This window comes from Syngnathoides biaculeatus, chromosome 17, assembly GCF_019802595.1.
Source record: "Syngnathoides biaculeatus isolate LvHL_M chromosome 17, ASM1980259v1, whole genome shotgun sequence".
NCBI classification, from domain to species: Eukaryota; Metazoa; Chordata; class Actinopteri; order Syngnathiformes; family Syngnathidae; genus Syngnathoides; species Syngnathoides biaculeatus.
The window spans coordinates 16,121,471-16,139,475 of NC_084656.1; the positions used below are offsets into that span (position 1 = coordinate 16,121,471).

At 42.3% G+C, this 18,005-nt stretch overlaps 1 protein-coding gene across 1 annotated transcript in view; it reads left to right on the forward strand.

The window, feature by feature from the left end:
• The window catches only part of LOC133515318 (matrix metalloproteinase-17-like), a 57,226-nt gene that overhangs the window by 31,172 nt on the left and 8,049 nt on the right, over positions 1-18,005 (forward strand). Inside the window, exons 5-7 of the mRNA XM_061847776.1 lie at positions 12,338-12,514; positions 13,323-13,425; positions 16,457-16,539. Coding sequence (XP_061703760.1) covers positions 12,338-12,514; positions 13,323-13,425; positions 16,457-16,539 — 363 coding nt within the window. The remainder of the gene's footprint in view (positions 1-12,337; positions 12,515-13,322; positions 13,426-16,456; positions 16,540-18,005) is intronic.

The following is an 18,005-nucleotide window of genomic DNA, read 5'->3' on the forward strand; positions in this document are numbered from 1 at the left end:
AGAGGCACAGAAATGCTAGGCTAGGCGGGATCCAAAAGACGTGCAGCAAGGTCCGATGACTATGGGGCAAACTAACAACTCAACAGGACAGGATCAAACAAAATGGCACAGAATCGCTGTGCTAGCGTTACTCTAACTTACGTGTAGAAGCGGAGAGTACCACAGGCAGTGAATGCAACTCACTAATGCAAAGCAACGAACTGGCAAATGCCAGTGACAAAAACTCCAACTTAAATGCCCGTCTAATGACAGTCCGAATGTGAGACAGCTGTGACCGATGACAGTTGTCACTGCCCAGAGCATTGGCCGGGCCACACCCCACTTGGCAGTGGCCAAGCCTTGCTCAAGACAACTACATGCAAGAGGAAAAGCAATATGAACATTATAAAGTGGTTGATAGTTTCCAAAAAACTAACGAATACTGTTAAGTCAGGAAGGTGCTTAGTTTCATGTTTTTATATCTGAATTTGACACTTCCTTGAGTGACTCTGCCATGCAAATTGCTTCATTGATCGAAGGAAAGAAGAATTATGCCCTTCTTACCTGTGAGAAAGGAACATCGGTGACTCGATGCAAAATGAAATCCATCATCAAGCTTTCAGGTCAGGTTTGTTAGACGCATGGGAGGAAGGTGACCTGGTTAATGCTAACTTAAGGGTGTTGTTAATGATTCTGTATGCTTTTAAAGTACATCAGATTGCTCTGCACAAAGTTATCTTGATTAATCAAGCCAAGCGTGTTTCATCCAAGATTGCCCGCTGAGAGAGAGCTGCTGATTTGTAATAAGGACATGAAGCTAAGCGCCTCTAAATGCTAAGAAGCCTGCCAATTTCTGGCTAGTCCTGGAATACACAACATGTTATCTCAATGCTCGGAGCTCAGAACATTTTTGTATGCTTCCAAAGTATTCATGGTTATATCCTAGCAAAGCAACAAAAATTGTTTTTCATTTTTTTTGTCTGATTGGCTTGTTATGAATATGACAAACGAAAAATTTCCAAACTCACCTTCCATCTTTTTGTTTGTTTGTCTGTTTGCTCTCTGATGAATTTGCAAAGTAAATAATCTCACCCAACAAAACATCTGGTGTGTGAAGCTGCGAGGCTTGCTCCAGCGTTCAACAAAGCTACCTCAGAGGGGGTTGTTAACCCAAGGATGGAGGGTGCTCATCATTAAAACAAAAGCTGCTGGGAAACCTCATCAAATGTTCTTGAGTCAAACATCAAATTAGGTCTGCTTTATTGTCAGAAACAAGGCTTCTTCATTGTGTCACTGAGTTGTTAAAGAAGCAGCGCCAGCCACAAATGGAAAGTTCAGTATCTTGTTTTGAGGACACTTTGACAGGACTAAGAACCGACCATTAGCGAGACTTCCTACCTGAACCACGAGTGCTTTCATACCCACAGTTAATCTTCTCTTTGTAAGTCATCAGTAAGTCTCCTTTCAGTAGACATCGAAAGGCTCTGCAATTTTGGACCATTTTCTTCTCCGTTTGATTTCTTTTCACCCGGTGGAAAAAAAATCCAAGCAATCGCAAATGTGTCACAATGCACTTTCTCTGAGTGGTTGCGAGAAGGTAAACAGAAAGGTTTGGAGTGTGGAGTATTAAGTGAAATGACGCTAATAAACAACATTTTGACATATGTTGACGTCTCGGATAATTATTTGGACAATCTAACACTAATATACACCGCAACACAGCTTGAGCAAATAATCCTTTATTTTATTTTCTCACAGCGATTAAAAAAAAAAAAAAAAGCTGCTATCACATAATGTTCTAAACGTTGATAGATATTAAATGAAAGACATGTGTGATGTGGTTTCAGATCAAACGACATTTTCCAATTTGATCCCATTCAGATCTCTTAATCTTTCTCAACAGAACAGAACAGCACTCGCTTGTTTGGAACAGTAACAGTTAACGTGGTGCGCGCTTGAGTTGGATTATTGCAACGGAACAACTATACCCGGTGAATTTGATGAAAATGGACCAAAGGGTGCCAGTGTGAAAGAACCCTAACGCTTACTGAATGTCTGCTTGGTAATTCCAACACGGGGAAAATAGAGTGGGATTCTGACAATGATCATGACATATCCTTTTTGTTGTGTACATTGTGCATGTGCTGCTCGACACCATGTCTGAATGCATCCAATTTAGTTGCTACTCTGAGTCTGTCTGCATCAACGCTCGTTTTGTATTCATTATTCTGGCTGCAAAATCCAAGAGTGAATAGTTTGTGTTGTGCTGTGTATTCTATCAATTTCAAAGAATTGCCTGTAGCTTGAAGATGACGGGGATGCCAACAGTTTGATACAGTATGTCATGAAGCGCTTACTATTTTACTTACTCCCTCCTTTTTATTCCGAGTAAAGCTTTTCTCCCTGCAGGAGCTTGCTATGCGCACCTATTTCCTCCTGTGGTGCCTCTGTGCATTCTGCAAAGAGTAGTTTCACGATGTGCTCTGCATCCTTATCAATTCAAGTCACTGGGCATTGAGAACAATTGATACCAAGCCAGTTGCACAAAAATCAGCTACTGTATGTGAACAACCTCACTTCCAGTGACTCTTGGGCAGGATTACTGAGTGGTTTATCCCACTTTTGTGACATTTCCTTCCCAACACTTTGTATTCTGGACGCATTTCAGCCAGTGATCCTTCGCCAAGATAAACTCGGGATGAAACCAAAGCAATCAGTATGTTGTGTGAATGTGTCTATGTTGAGAGACATAGTGGGCAAAATAGTCCTTTCAAGGTGTAACTATGTTCCGAAAGTATGTGTGTCATGCGTTTTATTGTATACAAGGTCACTGGAGTGTATTGATATAAAGGACACTCAATATTTTCCATTTATTGGTGTTTGTCCTGCTTTTTTTCTGGTTGTTTATAGATTCCCAGCATGGATGACTTCATTTTGGACCTGCCCATTTGAAGCAAATGGAAGCAGTACAGTTGTTAATTGGATGTGATTTGGCCCAATTAATGGATTATCGCATTTGTAATTAAAGATTCATTTTATCTTTATTTTCTTCCCATTTAATCCTTTTTATTGTTACGCAGAGGGCAATTCTCTCATGACCAATCTCTGGATAGCTGTGGGTCCATAAGTGGGAACACTGCTACCAGCGTTCCAAAAAAAGGGGTACTGAAAAAATGGCTAATTTTGGAGGCTTCACGTTGGGAATACAAAAAAAAATGCATACTATACCAAAATTAACTCAACCGTATTGCGTCTTTGGAAGCCACAAATTTGCTGTGGTAGCTTAAACCACACCAGCATTTCAAGGATTTCATATCAAGGATCATTTATTTTTCATTTGTCAACGTGTGAGCCGCTTTAACAGCAAGCTGCTTCATTATCCATGTCTCTGCTCAAACACTCTTCCTATCAAAGTATTGGTGTAGATTTTGCCTCACATCAATTGTTCAAAGCCTCAAAACTCCTGTGCTGTCATGTCACAAGACTTGCAGCTCAGCTTGGCCCATGACTGTAGATCTCTCACCGGGGTGCAGTCGTGCCTCGACAAGCAAGCACTGTGTCTTATGTGTGCAAGTAGCAATGGGGGGGCATCCTCACCAGCTGCACAAATGAGGGGTCAAGGTAATAGTGTACCGATCTGAAGACTAAATGGGTCAGAGGTGGCCATATGACTGCATTCATTAGTTGTTATAACACTTTGCTTTCGCCACCGCCTTCTTCAAATGAGTGAACGCAACCATGGACTGATAAGAAAAGATGCTCCGAAGATGATCTTTTGAAAAGTGCCACAGTTGCATTTGATCATGAAGTTGCGATCATATTTTTATTGGTCCTCACATTTTGCTCCAGTTGACTGCATTTGCTGAGGTCCCTCTGTCTATTCGTTTGAGAAAACAAAAAGCCATCTTCAATAATCTCTGACACAAAACGGCACAAGAGTCCAGATTGGTCATTTGTGGAATTTTCAACGTGTTTTATACTATGTCTAAAATATCATTGCTGTTTATCCATCCATCCTTCCTTTATCTGAGCCACTTATCCTCACTAGGGTCGCATGAGTGCTTGAGCCTATCCCAGGTATCTTTGGGCAGGAAGCGGGGTACACTCTGAATTGGTTGCTAAACAATCGCAGGGCATGTTTGCATGTTCTCGCCATGCCTGTGTGGGTTTTTCTCCAGGCACTCCGGTTTCCTCCCACATCCCTAAAACATGCAACATTAATTGGACACTCTAAAATGGCCCCTAGGTGTGATTGTGAGCACGACTGTTGTCTGTCTCCGTTTGCCCTGCGATTGGCTGGCAACCATTTCAGGGTGTACTCTGCCTACTGCCCGATGACAGCTGGGAATTGCCTCCAGCACTCCCACGACCCTCGTGAGGATAAGCGGCTCAGAAAATGCATTGATGAGTGGGATATTCACTATATATTTCTGTGCATGTCAGATCTTACCTGCATGTTTTCACAGTTTTCTCGTCCATTTAAATTACAGTCAAACCACTGTTTTTGTAGACTTTAATTTTCCCTCTGGGTTCTGTCCTTGGTCAAGTCTCATTTTCACTGTACGGTACATGCTCCCCCAGTTGTGTCAGTTGTTCAGCCGCTATTCTGAAATGTAACACCGCAGCTATTCTGATAATACACAGATGTCTTTCTCTGCCAAGCCCAATATCATTAACCAACTGACGTCCTCCCGTGATAGTTTTGCTCATACCAAAGAGTGGACGGGTCAAAATTATCTTCATCTGAACCCCAGACAATGCCAAGTTCATTTAATTAAATCTGAAATCTTTGTCACGCCTGCTGCTCAGTTTATTGGCTGACTTCACCAGAACATTAAATGCATTGCTAAGAATTTCAATGTCATCATAGACCAGTATATTACATTTTACCATCGTCTCAATAAACCTGTCCAGTGCTGTTTTCTTCAGTTAAGAAATATTTTGATGCCTGCAGTTGTTGAACAATTAATCTATGTGTTTATCTTCTCTCGATCTGACTACTATAACGTCCTCTACACCTGCATTAGTCAGTATTTTCTAAAACGCTTGCAGTAAATCTAAAATACAGGAGCTAGACTTCTAACAAGAACTAGCTGGAGGTCCCTATTATACTCTTTCTTGCTTCTCTCCATTGGCTTCCAGTAAAAATCCGAATAAACCACGAGAAAGCTGTCCATTACTTATGAAGCACGACATAACCTCACCCCTAGCTACGATAATTTCTGCGCTCGTTTGTCATTCCACTACATGACCTCTGACCTCATTTTTCATTCCAGTACACGACCTGTCTGAATCACAAATCTTGGCCTTCTCCAGTATCTAACCCCTGCACAAATCAAGAACTGATTTGCACCCCACCTCTTTTGAACCATCTTCCAAAAGCTTAGAACTACTAATTCCCAAGACTGTTTTCAGATTTCTTTGGCAGCTTTTCTACCTTGTCTTAACTTTGTCAACATGTTTTTCTACTCTTTGTCTTTCTCAAGTTTGAATGTATCTGTGAACTGCTTTGTAATTGTGTTGTAAAAAGTGTTGTGTAAATAAAAGCTATCTTACTTTTTTGGAACATACTGAGATTCCACTAAGTGAAAAGACAAACCAACAAAATGGTTGCGCCATCGTGAAAGGAAGCATGTACCTGGACCGCAGATGACACTGTGATGTTTGAAGACTTTAAGTGCTGTTTGCTCTAAACATCAATGTTATTTTCATCAGCCTTTAACTATTTAGTGAGAGTCAGTGGTGGTACTAAGGAGATTCAAGCGGCCTTCAGTGTGTGTGTGTGTGTGTGTGTATGAGGGGGACGGTTCTGTCTATGAATCATCGAGCTTTGCAAGTTGTTTCTGCTTTTAAGCCAAACCCCCACTGTGATGAAGCCCCTCATGGGTGAAATTTGCATCCAAGTGCATCAAACCTTTTAATCTAAAAAGCAAACACTCATCTATGCTATAAAGTATGTCCAACTACCTCTTAATGTCAGCGTATTGTTTGGCTTTGGAAGTCGCCACTTTCACCAGACTTGAGCTGTGCATCTGATATGAATAGACAGTGGTACGAAAAGTATGCAGACCGATGTTCCCTCTAAGCTGCGCAACTGCGCATTTGCACACTTGTCGCACACTCTCAGCGCAGAGGGAAACAGATCCAGCGCAGTGAACTACAGCCTGACATGGGGTTTTTTGTGTTTGTTTTTTTTAAACACGGCAGCACACTGCCTCTCACAAAGAGCTGCTGCTCGGCCACACCAGGCCACACACTCTACTTCCTAGTTTACCTGACATCACCCCCCTCCATTTTAAAGGGGTACACTTATAATCACAAACACTGGAGTATGTGAATAATGGAAGAAAAAGTGGTGAAACGAGACAAGATCTTCCCTTTTTTGAGCAAGAAAGGTCTTGTCTGAAGCCAAAGTAGAAAGTTCAGGATGAGATTGTGTGTAATGTTAAAATTCCACCTCGGCACAACCTGACTGAGGAGGAAAGCACAGACGATACATTGCCCAAAAAGCTAATTCTGTATTGTAAATATAAGAGGCAACATAACATGAATTTAACCCATTTGTGGGGAGCGTCCCATTTTTGGGACATCATGATTTTCATGCATTATCTCCTTCAGTATATCAAAATATTTAAGGGTTTTAATCTGAAGCCATAATTTTGCTATCAGGAGAGGATAACTCATCGGTCAACGTTAGCACGGAGTTATTTCGCTTTCCTTCCTGACACAACTTGGCTGCCTCAAGTACACATGTAGCGTTTTCCAAGATAAGAAAGGGAGAAAGGTCAGTATGCAATCAAGTTTGTCTTCAAAATGCTAATCCATCAGTATTATTAATGCGTAAGTGTCATTCTAGAATAAGAATTAATTATAAAAAATATATCTCTCATATGTACGTACCACTTCACAGAACTGATAACATACCCGTCTGCCTGCGAGAGGGTACATCTTTTTTGCCCTTAACTTAACCATAAACGAAAAACAAGTGTTATTTCCTTGAGTGTGGCCTGTTAGACTTTTATCTCAATAAGACAAAAAATTGCCACCCTGCCCATGAATGGGTTTAACCTTAAAAGTGTTTTGGAGCATCATTCAGCTTTCAACATGCATTGCGAAAGATATTCTTCAAGCAATAATCCAGTTTTACACCTAGGAAAACAGATGGGGATATCATTGTGGGTTTAAAAAAAAAAGAAGAAACAAAGTTGGAAGCGACATTTCCAATTAATAGTTAATAGTTGGCTTGGTATGTATTTTTATTGTGATGTATTTTTTTTTGTTTGTTGACATTTTCAGTGTAAGTTTGCAAAAACACAAAATTATTCTTAAAAATGTTCTGATGTTCTGAACCCTTTAATGAGCCAGGTAACTTCAATGGATGACACTAATCTGACCAGATTGGATACGTCTGATGTTGCTCACAGTGGTCAAAAGGAGCGCTCATGGCTTTAGTGTGTTTGCTCAGACGCGTGAAAATTTTGAGGGAACACTGATGCAGACCCCTTAAATTTGTCACTATGTTTTAATGCAGCCATTTGCACAAACCATTTGTTCTTTGTTTCTCATTAATTTACATATAGCACCCCATATTGACAGGAAAAAAAATTGAATTGTTGAGATTTTTGCAGACTTACCCAAAAAAAAAAAAAAAAAGAAATATTCACACCCTTTGCTGTGAACTTAGATATTTAACTGGGTTGCAGTTCATTTCTTTTGATCATCCTTGATATGGTTGTACACCGTCAATGGAGTCCAACTGTGTTTGACGATACTGATTGGACTTGATTAGGAAAACCACACACCTGTCTATAGAAAAGGTTTCACCTCACAGTTCAGATCAGAGCAAATGAGAATTATGAGGTCAAAGGAACTGCCTGAAGAGCTCAGAGACAGAATTGTGGCAAGGAACAGATCTGGCCAGATTACAAAAAAAAATAATAGTTCTGCTCCGCTTAAGGTTCCTAAGAGCACAGTGGCCTCCATAATCCTTAATTGGAAGATGTATAGTACAACCAGAGTCTAATGTTTCACTTAGTTGAAAATTTATGTTGTTATTGTCGCCAACTACGACGGTCGTTATTCCGTATCAAGGTCCAGAAAACGGGCCACATCCACACGTGTTCCACCGTCAGCGTGGTCGGTTTTTGAACACAGTTGAAGAGACGATGCGCATCGTGGGGGGCGACGTCACACAATGGGCATTTATCGACGATGTTGTTGTCGATTCGGCTACTGGAGGCGGGTAGCCGCCCAACACGATGTTGGGTTTGTAGCCGGCCATCCCTTCGGCTACGGTGGTTCGATGGATCGCCGAGAGGCCCCGCCTGTATTCCTCTGCATCGACGGACGGCCGATAAATGTAATGCTCGATCGATGGTTCGATATCTCGGATGGTTTTGCGCAACGCTCTGGGGCACGCTTCTTGTTTCGTCAAGTTTTCATCAAGAATTGAAAAGTTGTGTGGGGCAGGGGAATGTTTATTGATACGCCAATCCGTCACATATACAGAAGTGACTTGTCGGTGAGAGTTGCGCTGTCATAGACTTTAAGATAAAGGGCATTTGCTTGTTTTCCACGTTGCGGGCTCTGCTTCCGGAAGTATTGGCAAGAAGCTCGGCATCAGAAGTTCTCATCAATCAATGGGCCATGGGCCAAGCACTCTGTATATTCTTTTCTTTATTTTCAAAATACTTTTAATCATATAATCCACACTGAGTTGCCTTATGTTTGAAATCCGCTGTACAAATAAATCTGCTTTGGCTTTGCTATAGGTGGGTAGATAAAGACTGCCTCACTTGTGTGATAAGTGTGAATTAAAGGTGATGTTATTGTAGTTCCTTGGACTCCTTTGATAATAGCTTGTCATAGACAAGTTATTAGGCCACCTGGGAATGCAATCTTTTAGGACTAAGGGTGGGAACACTTAATGTAGGTTCGAAGTGACTGGGGCTCTTTGGCCAAATACAATAGAGTGCATTGGCTGGGCGCTTGGGAGGATGCGACACTAATTTCCTCAAGTTACACACATCTTCCATACTTGCATGCTTGCTGCTGTCCCCCAATGCCCTCCTCAAGTCTCACCAGACGCGTTTATCACTGCATCTGCGCATCCGTCCAGACAACAGATGTTAAGCTCAGCTGTGCTCCTGCCAAGCTAGCTGATCCATAAATTGTTCAACTTTCGCAAAAGGCGCACTGATGTCTTCAAGAACTTGTTAGGTCATCTGAATGTTAGCGCTTGAGCTCTGTAATCATCTCGAGAGAAATGGACCTTATCGGATCAAATCCAACGCTGAGTAATTGCTTTCGCTAATTCCCTTCCACCTTGTCGGAGTGCATTGTTCTCAGTGGGACATTAAATCTTGGACTGCTAAGGCCAACTCCTAATGTGCGTGATGATGCTGAATCGTGGAATATTAAGCAGTGCATTTACTGGACCAGTTCACCCTCGCTGTATCTGACCTCCGTTAAGACCCATATCAAATAAGCGAGGTCCAAAAAGTGGCGGATTTGCGCTGATGGGCATCGAAAGGCTTGTATTAATTATTACCCTTGAAGCAACCTGCTGCTGACAACTAATTATCTCGAGTGAAACAAAAGCTTCATTAGGCAGGTGAATTGTTCGACTGTGGTGTACCTGCATATGCTGCAAAAGAAAATGGAGTGAAAAATTAAAATGTTCATTTATCATTTTTGTGCTTGGAAATATTGTGTGAGTCGAGATATGCTGTAAAACACAATTTGAATGAAAGTAAATAATATTGCTTTCTCCATGGGCTTACTCAACTTCCAGCTTCTATTAACTGGAATTGTGTCGCACTTTTGATAAGGTAATTGGTACAAAAATGTCATCATCCCATAGTGGCGAAGTTGAGGAGGAAAAAAAAAAACTTTTTTCTATTCATCTTTTTACCCTTTTCTCCAGAAAGAAAAATATGTTGAGGTAAACCGAGAGCGTGTTTGAAGTCTGTGAGTGCAAGGATATGCCATCGTTTCTGTGCAATGAAGAAAAAAAAAACATTTGGGTTGGTATAAAAGCTATTTAATGATTCACTTGTGGATCTGTTGGTGAAAAGCCTTGATTCCTAAGCATAAAAGAATTTTCAATCCCCCGTGGAGCTTCACAGAGCTCACTCTGCCTTTAGTCGCCAAATTCTCTACACTTCCGCTGTGTCCGCGGGCAGGATTCATTTAGCCTCGCATGGGTTCTGAACATGACGCTTTGGTGCATGATTGGTTCAAATCCCTTGTTCTCTCTCTCAATCCCTCCTTTTGTTCACCTGTACTGTCTGCACCTTGCGTTCCTGTAGATTATAAGCGCCGTTTGTCTTGTGAAGGTCTCAGGTGGGATCTGAAAGGATGAGAGTGTCTCCCTTTATGTGTCAAGCTAGGGTTGCAGTCTTCAGGGTCTTTATGCTAGTTTAGCTTCACTTTACCTTGGCATGCAAGTGCGCCATGTTTCTGAAAAGCCTCAGTTTTGTACAAAAGCTCAGGGTCAGGACAGAATTAAGGAGGCTACTTCGTTTGAGTAGCCTGAACCCCCAGAGGCATCGATCTGCTCGTTGCCTCTGACTGGCATCCATGGACTCGGGGAGGTTTAGCAAAGTTATCTCCCTGCCGCACACGCTACAGTGTGAGATTTAACCTGCTATGGCTCTTTTTTTTTTTTTTTTTTTTTTTTTTTACTGTAAGCAGATGAGCCACCCACATGATCTCACACCTGAACTGGGTTTGAAACAGGTCACTCTAGGCCACAATCCACAGGAAGGTGGTGGAGAACATTTATGCCTCATTCAGAACAAGATTTAGAATATCTTGAAGCTGTGTTGATTAAAATATTTTTTCATTTTTGTTTTTCTCATTAAATTATTGCATTTTTTTGTGTTTCAAAATTACCATAATTTACAGCCTGCACAGCACATCTGATTATAAGCCTCACCTAGTACATCTGTAAAGGAAATAACTATTTGGTGTAAAAGCCGCAAGTGCCCACATTGAAACCCAAATTGAAACATGAGATATTTACAAAGAAAGACTGTCCACAGAAAGGGTTTTAATACCTTATCTTACCTGGTAGCACGAACAGGGCTTGTAATAAAAAAAAAAAAAACATACCAGTAAAAAAAAAAAAAACAGCCGCGGCAACTACACAGCAACACAGTAGGACAGCACTAACAGGACCGGTTAAAAAAAACACACCGGTAAAAGTCACTTCCTCGGCACATATATTCCACCGCTGTCACTCTTACCTTTTCTGCTCGAGTGCCCCCTTGCGGCCGTTAGAAAAAAATGCACAAATCAGCCGCATCAGCGCATAAGCCGCAGGGTTGGAAGCGTGTAAAAAAAAAAAAGAAAAAAAAAAGTCACAGTTTATAGGCCGGAAATTGCAGTATAATAAATTCTTATTTTATGAAAATAGGCATTCATTTGAGAATGGGGTGTACCCCACCTCCTGGCTGATGACAGCTGGGATTGGCTCCAGCACTCCTGCGATCCTCATGAGGATAAGCGGCTCAGAAACCGGATGGATGGATGACCTGGCCCAATTAATTGTAATTAGTAATAAATCATTTTCAGACAAATTTCTGAGGGCACCTCTTAAGAGCTCTCACAAGCACAGCACCACGGTTGCGAATCACTGCGCTACGGTATGCGAGTCTGAGTCAGAGGCGTCGCTACAAATGATCTTAAGAATGGGAAGAAAACAGAATTAGTGTGGACTCCAACAAAGAGGATTCTGTGTCCCATTTCTCTTTCATGCCAAATTTCCTGGCAGGTTCTAAAATCTTATAATGCTATGCTGTCACGCTATTTATGCAGCTAATGCAGCTGTCTCCATCATGCCTACACACTGTGGAAAAAATAGCCGGATTAGGGACCCAAACTGCACCGTGCTGCTCTTTGGAAACGTGGATGTATTCATCTTATTTGATGGAGTGCAGTGTATAGAGTTGATAGCGAAGACAGTGAAACCTCTAAAGTCGAATGCCATCTTATCCTGATTGCTGGTTTATCAGTGATCTTTTTTTAAAATATCCTGATGGAAAATAATAGACGTGGAGATCATTATCTACCTCCATTGTAAGACCGTTATCTGTACAACCATGTAATACTTTTACAAGTCTCAACTTTCATGCAAGTGCAAATGCGATATTAGCCAATAAAACATGGATGCCAGTATCTGACTTGATCTTTGATGCTCTGAACTGCTCTCACACGACTTTTAGAGGTTCATTTTTTCCTGAAGATTTTTCTGCGTTTAAGTCTTTTTCAGCTATTCCACTGTATTTGATAAAGAGTGCCATTCCTGAGAAATGTAATATCCCTGGCAAACCCTATCACTCTTTGTTTCCTTCAGACTCTCACGGGATGGACCTGTTTGCGGTCGCCGTCCACGAGTTCGGTCACGCCATCGGCCTGGTCCATACCTCAGCCATGGAGTCCATCATGAGACCATACTACCAGGGTCCTGTCGGAGACCCTCTGAAGTACAACTTACCGTATGAAGACAAGGTCCGCGTCTGGCAGCTGTATGGTATGATGGACCATATGTTGCTTTTATTGTCCGAATGTTTTAACTGGTGAGGGTATCTTAACTACCGTAAATTCCCGCCTACAGAGCACACCGGATTATAAGGCTCAGTGCATTTGTAACGGAAATACCATTTGGTACATACAAAAGCCGCACCCGTGTAAAAGCCGCAAGTGCCCACATTGAAACCTATATTGAAACACGAGATATTTACAAAGAAAGTCGGTACACAGAAAGAGTTTTCAAAGTTTTAATACCTTATCTTAGTTTATCATAGCAACAACACGGTAGCAGGTCTGGTTAAAAGAAAAAAAAAAACATACCACTATAAAAAGAAACACCCGTAGAAACACGGTACAACAGCACTAACAGAGCTGTTTAAAAAAACAAAAACAAACAAACAAAAAAAACAGACCTAAATCACTGAGACGCAGCAGAAACACACTAGTGCGACGCTAACGCTAGCGTGGCGCTAACAAGGCCAGTTAAAAAAAAAAACATACCAGTAAAAATCACTGAGAAGTAACAGCAGAAACACGCTAGCACAGCGCTAACAAGGCCGGTTAAAAAAAAAAAAAACATACCGGTAAAAGTCACTTCCTCTGCAAATATATTCCACTGGTCTCACTCTTACCTTTTTCGCCCGAGTGCCCCCTTGCGGCTGTTAGAAAAAATGCACAAATTAGCCGCACCACCGCATAAGCCGCAGGGTTGAAAGCGTGTCGAAAAAGTTGCGTCTTATCGGCTGGGAATGACTGTAGATACAGTATCATAACAAATGAATCTGTTCATTTCATTTCCCTTTATTAAGGTGTCCGGGACTCTGTTTCCCACACGAATCAGCCAGGCAACCCTTCCCAAACGGCCGAGCCTCCTGTCCTGATGGACATTCCAGAAAACAAATCCGTTCTGCAGTAAGTCCAACGATTTTATCTTATTGTACAGCACCGATACAACATTGCCTCTCGCACTCCAGTCGCGAGCATTCACATCACGTGCACGCCAAGTGTTTGTATTAAATCGCATCCCATTAGGATAATGACTTTTGATGTACTTTGTGCTCTCACAGTTTACTGTACGTTGATTTAAACATCCTACAAATTTACAGAGCTGTAGCATTGTACCTGATAAAGCCAATAACACAAATTCCATAAACGTTGCAACTCATCACAGGCTGCTCACAAGGCAAAAATGTTAGACTTCATTAGAGGTACAGTAATTCCCCATTTTTATGGTTTTCTCTACTTGAGTTTCCTTTAATTTTCCCTTCTGTTTTCTCGCTCATGCTGAAAAACAGATATAATGAAGCCATGCAGGAATACTCAACATGGGCCGCGAAGCGGCGTTTGCATGTTAATGTGGAATAACGATATGAGGGGCCGTATCAGGAGAGCGCATCGGTAAGTGTGCACTCGGGAGTCGGCCCAGCTAATTAAATGTTTCCCTGAAGAAACTGGAGCTGCTGTCCGACTCGATCTCATTCTATTATCTAGGATAATTCGACTTAAGTTTATCCGTTTATGAATCGTGTGTGTCCGAGCCCTAACACGAGTGGAGGGTGCCCCCCGAGGCCAACCACACACAAAAAGGTGTCGAGCAGGAAGTGAGCATGAGGGCAAACGTCCCTTGGTTGCGGTTATGTCAAAACCATAAAATCCCAACTCGACAGGCATTTTTTTTTTCAAGTTACCTGTTAATAATCCTCAGTATGAAGTCTGGTACTCCCAGAACAGCCGAGAGACACATCATCTCGTCTGGTCACTCTCCAAGGTCCTCTTTGCCTCGAGTGACCCTAGCAGGGACATAAAACTCCTTGCAACTGATCTCATAGAAATATTGGGTGTCATGGCGCTGCCGCTTCCTGTCCTGGCTGTACCGGTGTGACGGTCTGAGCGCTCCCCCATGCTGAAAAGTCTCTTTGTGAGCGTATATTTTGTAAACTTCCTGCCATTCTGAAACATCCCCATCCATGGTTCAACATGTGCCATTCTACAACTTGAGTGTTCATGTTCGCAATCGTACATATATGTGTAACTCTTTTTATCAACTTTTGTTTTAAGGTTTGGTTAGGGTTAGTTTATAACGTATGTTAGCTCCCTCTATGGAGAAGAAGGGGAACTATGAGACCGGGACATTTCCCAGTAGCCGTCGCAGCGCCTCGTCTCAAGTGATCACATCCCATTGATGTAGAACCACACGTACGGTCTGACCTCTGCCAGATTGTTGCTTCATGGTTAGTTCCCGCAAGTTCCTCATTCTGTTGCTGCTCTCTCGTATACCGACTGCTGCCTGCGTACTGACCTGCCTCTTACACCTGCCGATTCCATTGCTGCGGCCACCGCTGACTGCCTGTTGGGTTTTCAAAACTGGTCTGGAAAAAGGCACTTCCCAAACTGCCTCTGCGCCTCCTGAGTTGTGCGTTTGGGTTCAACCCCGTGTTCTGGTTGTGAAATTGGGACACTCACATCATGACTGGAGGGGCAATGGATAGCTCCAAATAATGTTGTTTTTCTTTTGATCCAAAATAAAATCACTAGTTGGCAGCAGGAGGACAGTCGTGCTCTCATTTGTTCAAATTTCACAACAGTTTTTTTTTTATCCTTTTGACATCCGAGCATAAAAATAATAAAGAGCTGTCTTAACTGTGATGATGAAGGACTGTGGCAGTTCTGCCTCGAGTTTAGTTTTCATAGAACTGAACAAAAACATATTGAGAATTGGAAAAAAAAAATAACCCCAAACATTGCGCAAATAGAAAAAAACAACCACCCAAGGTATCATTATTGCAATAATTTAGCCATGAACTCATAGCCTGCTATGTTGTGGGTTTGATTTTGAATTGAAATTTGCTTGTTCTCCCTCAACTTGTGAGCAGATTTGTTTGATTTCCTCTCACATTCCAAAAACATGTATTTTAGGTTCATTGAAAACTAGATTGCCAGCACGGTGGGTCAGCTTGAAAGCGTTGGCCTCACAGTCCTGAGGTCCCGGGTTCAATCCCGGACCGGCCTGTGTGGAGTTTGCATGTTCTCCCCGTGTCTGCGTGTTTTTTCTCCGGGCATTCTGGTTTCCTCCCACGTCCCAAAAACATGCAACATTAATTGGACACTCTAAATTGCCCATAGGTGTGATTGAGAGTGCAACTGTTGTGTATCTCCATGTGCCCTGCGATTGGCTGGCAACCAGTTCAGGGTGTGCCCCACCTCCTGCCCGTTGAAGCTGGGATAGGCTCCAGCACGCCCACGACCCTTGTGAGGCTAAGAGGCTAAGAAAATGGATGGATGGATGAAAACAAAATTCTCCATAGGTGTGAATGTGAATTATCCATATGTGACCTGCTATTGGCTGGCAGCCACTTCAGGGTACACCGAGCCTATCGCCCCAAATCAGATGGGAGCTTAGAAGCTTTGGGGTTTTTTTTTTTGTTTGTTTTTTTTTAGGGGTGTCTGAGCAGTTTGCTCCTATTTGAATTATTCTCCCTCAGAAGTTCAACTCTCATTCGTCCCTTGTGTCAAACAAGTTCCATTAACCAAGTCTGGCTCCGCGAGGGCAGGCTCAGTAATGAGGCTGGATTAGCGCTGACAGGAGCGCCGATAGTGACCCTTACGTGTTAATCGAGAGCCGAACAGAAACCCTTGTTCGTGCAGGGGCTCCGACGCGCTGCCTCGAAAGTCTAATGGACTCGTCATTTGCATGCGGGCCATGTCCGTTTATTTAAATTGCTCTGCACTCCTCTGTTGAGTCTGATCCGGCTTATTCGTGCAGAAAATGCCACGGTATGAATCAACCAGGATGGAGAATTAATATCTGGAAAGGGATGAGATCGGCCGACTGGAGAAAAAAATGCACGCTTTAAACATTTAAGGATCTGATAATGTCCACTTTGAGCAATTATTTTCCCATTTTTAACAGCCGCTCTCTGTTCTTTCCTCACATCTGTCTCAGACTGGCACGTGACGCTCCAGACAGATGCACCAGCTACTTTGATGCCGTGGCCCAGATACGAGGGGAGGCCTTTTTTTTCAAAGGTAAGAATGACGGCTGCGCCGGCCGCGCTGAGGAGGGGGGCAAATAAACTGGGCCAGAATTAGATTAAAAGTTCCAGGAGAAGGAGTCGATGAAGAGAAACAGAAGAGAAGGTTTTCCTGTGGACGCCCAACCGAGCCGGCCGAGCCCCGCTGGGACGCGGCCGTTCCTAAATTGCGTCGGGCTTTCATGTCGGCACTCTGGAACCGGCCCAGCCTCCCGCTGACAAAAGCAACAGGAAAAGGGCTTTTGTATCTTCGCAAACAGGGCTGTTTACTTGGACTGACATTTCAGCAAACCTAATAACCTGTCTAATCCGGATTACAAATGCACGGTTTGCCTTTCTTTTGATCAAAGCGGAGTTTCACTTATTGATTGACTCATGAAAGTCCGTTAGAAAACAAAAAAGCATGTATTAATTTTTCCCGACAAAAGATTTCTTATGTTCTTGACGACCAGTCACTGAATATTGCGACTGGTCCCTCGCATGTCAAGAAGCAGTTTCAAAGGGATGTTGTTTAACCACGTCTATATCACTCATCTTGTGATTTTAAAATCTATGAAATTTGTTGATTCAGTGTGGGGGAAAGGACGTTAGCTTTTTTCATAAAAGAAACTTTGTAACTGACCCCATTTTCCTTTTGGAAAATAAATCGCTTAGTGACATCAAATAATCAGGCCGGCGATGAGTGTGCATAAGATGATAATCGGGCGTAGCGCATCAACAGACTTACAGTGAAGAAAATAAGTATTTGAACACCCTGCTATATTCCAAGTTCTCCCACTTAGAAATCATGGAGGGGTGTGAAATTTTCATCATAGGTGCATGTCCACTGTGAGAGATATAATCCGAAAAGAAAAATCCAGAAATCACAATGTATGATTTTTTTTTTTTTTTTTAACGGTTTATTTATGCAATTAACAAGCATTGAAGATGGGTCGTGGCTGGGTCTTTCAACATGACAATGACCCGAAGCACACTGCCAGGAAAACCAAGGAGTGGCGCCGTAAGAAGCATATCAAGGTTCTGGCGTGGCCTCGCCAGTCTCAAGACCTAAACCCAATTGAAAATCTTTGGAGGGAAGTGAAACTCCGTGTTTCTCAGCGACAGCCCAGAAACCTGCCTGATCTAGAGAAGATCTGTGTGGAGGAGTGGGCCAAAATCCCTCCTGCAGTCTGTGCAAACCTGGTGAACAACGAAAGTAAACGTTTGACCTCTGTAATTGCAAAAAAAAAAAGGCTACTGTACCAAATATTGACATTGGTTTCCTCAGGAGTTCAAATACTTATTTGCAGCTGTATCACACAAATAAATCGTTTAAAAAAAAAGTCATATATTGAGATTTCTGGATTTTTCTTTTTAGATGATCTCTCTCACAGTAAACATGCACCTATGATGATCATTTCAGACCCCTCCATGATTTCTAAGTGGGAGAACTTGCAATATCGCAGGGTGTTCAAATACTTA